A 727-nucleotide genomic window follows, 5' to 3' on the forward strand; every position below is an offset into this window, starting at 1 on the left:
CCCCCCCCGGCCCCCCGGCCCTGTGGCGACACACAGAAGTGGCGCAAGTTCGGCCGCGCCGCCAACCACCCCCCCGGCCCGCAGTTCTCCACCACCGGCCTCGGCGAGCCGATCACCTTCCGCATGCAGCTGTCCACCCGTGTCGAGGAGGAGAACGACGCCTCCCGGTCGATGGTCGACTCGCTGCGCACCAACGACGGTGTCTCCTGCCGTATTTGCCGCGGGTCTCACTTCACCGCCGTGTGCCCCCACCGCGACAACCTCGGTGTCATCAACCAGACCATCTCCCTGGACCCGACCCAGATGGAGGACGTCGGCAAGACCCCGGCCGGTCGGTATGTCCCGCCCATCATGCGCGGTCGCATGGGCGCCGGCAGCAACGAGCCCCCTGCCTACACCATTCGTGTGTCCAACCTCAGCGAGTTCATGTACGAGGATGCCCTGCGCACCCTCTTCGCCAAGTGCGGCATCATCACCCGCATCTTCCTGGCCACCGATCGCCCGGTCGACCGCCAGGGCAACATCATCCGCAACAGCCGCGAGCCGCCTCGCTGCAAGGGCTACGCCTTCGTTTCTTACCTCAACAAGGCCGACGCCGAGCGCGCCATCCAGGAGTACAACAAGTACGGTCTGGACAACCTCATCATGGAGGTCGACTGGGCTCGCTCCAAGGACGAGTAAGGACCCGGCGGCTGATGCTCCCCCCCCCCCCCCCCCCCCCCCCCCC

The 727-nt window shown here is 67.7% G+C and overlaps 1 protein-coding gene across 1 annotated transcript in view; it reads left to right on the forward strand.

The window, feature by feature from the left end:
• H696_05595 (hypothetical protein) overlaps positions 1-681 on the forward strand; it is a gene marked incomplete at both ends in the record, with an annotated part of 1,925 nt that extends 1,244 nt beyond the window's left edge. The window contains one exon of the mRNA XM_009499410.1: positions 37-681. Coding sequence (XP_009497685.1) covers positions 37-681 — 645 coding nt within the window. The remainder of the gene's footprint in view (positions 1-36) is intronic.
• Positions 682-727: the final 46 nt, after the last annotated feature.

The sequence above is a fragment of the Fonticula alba genome, assembly GCF_000388065.1.
Source record: "Fonticula alba strain ATCC 38817 unplaced genomic scaffold supercont2.12, whole genome shotgun sequence".
Taxonomy (NCBI): domain Eukaryota; order Rotosphaerida; family Fonticulaceae; genus Fonticula; species Fonticula alba.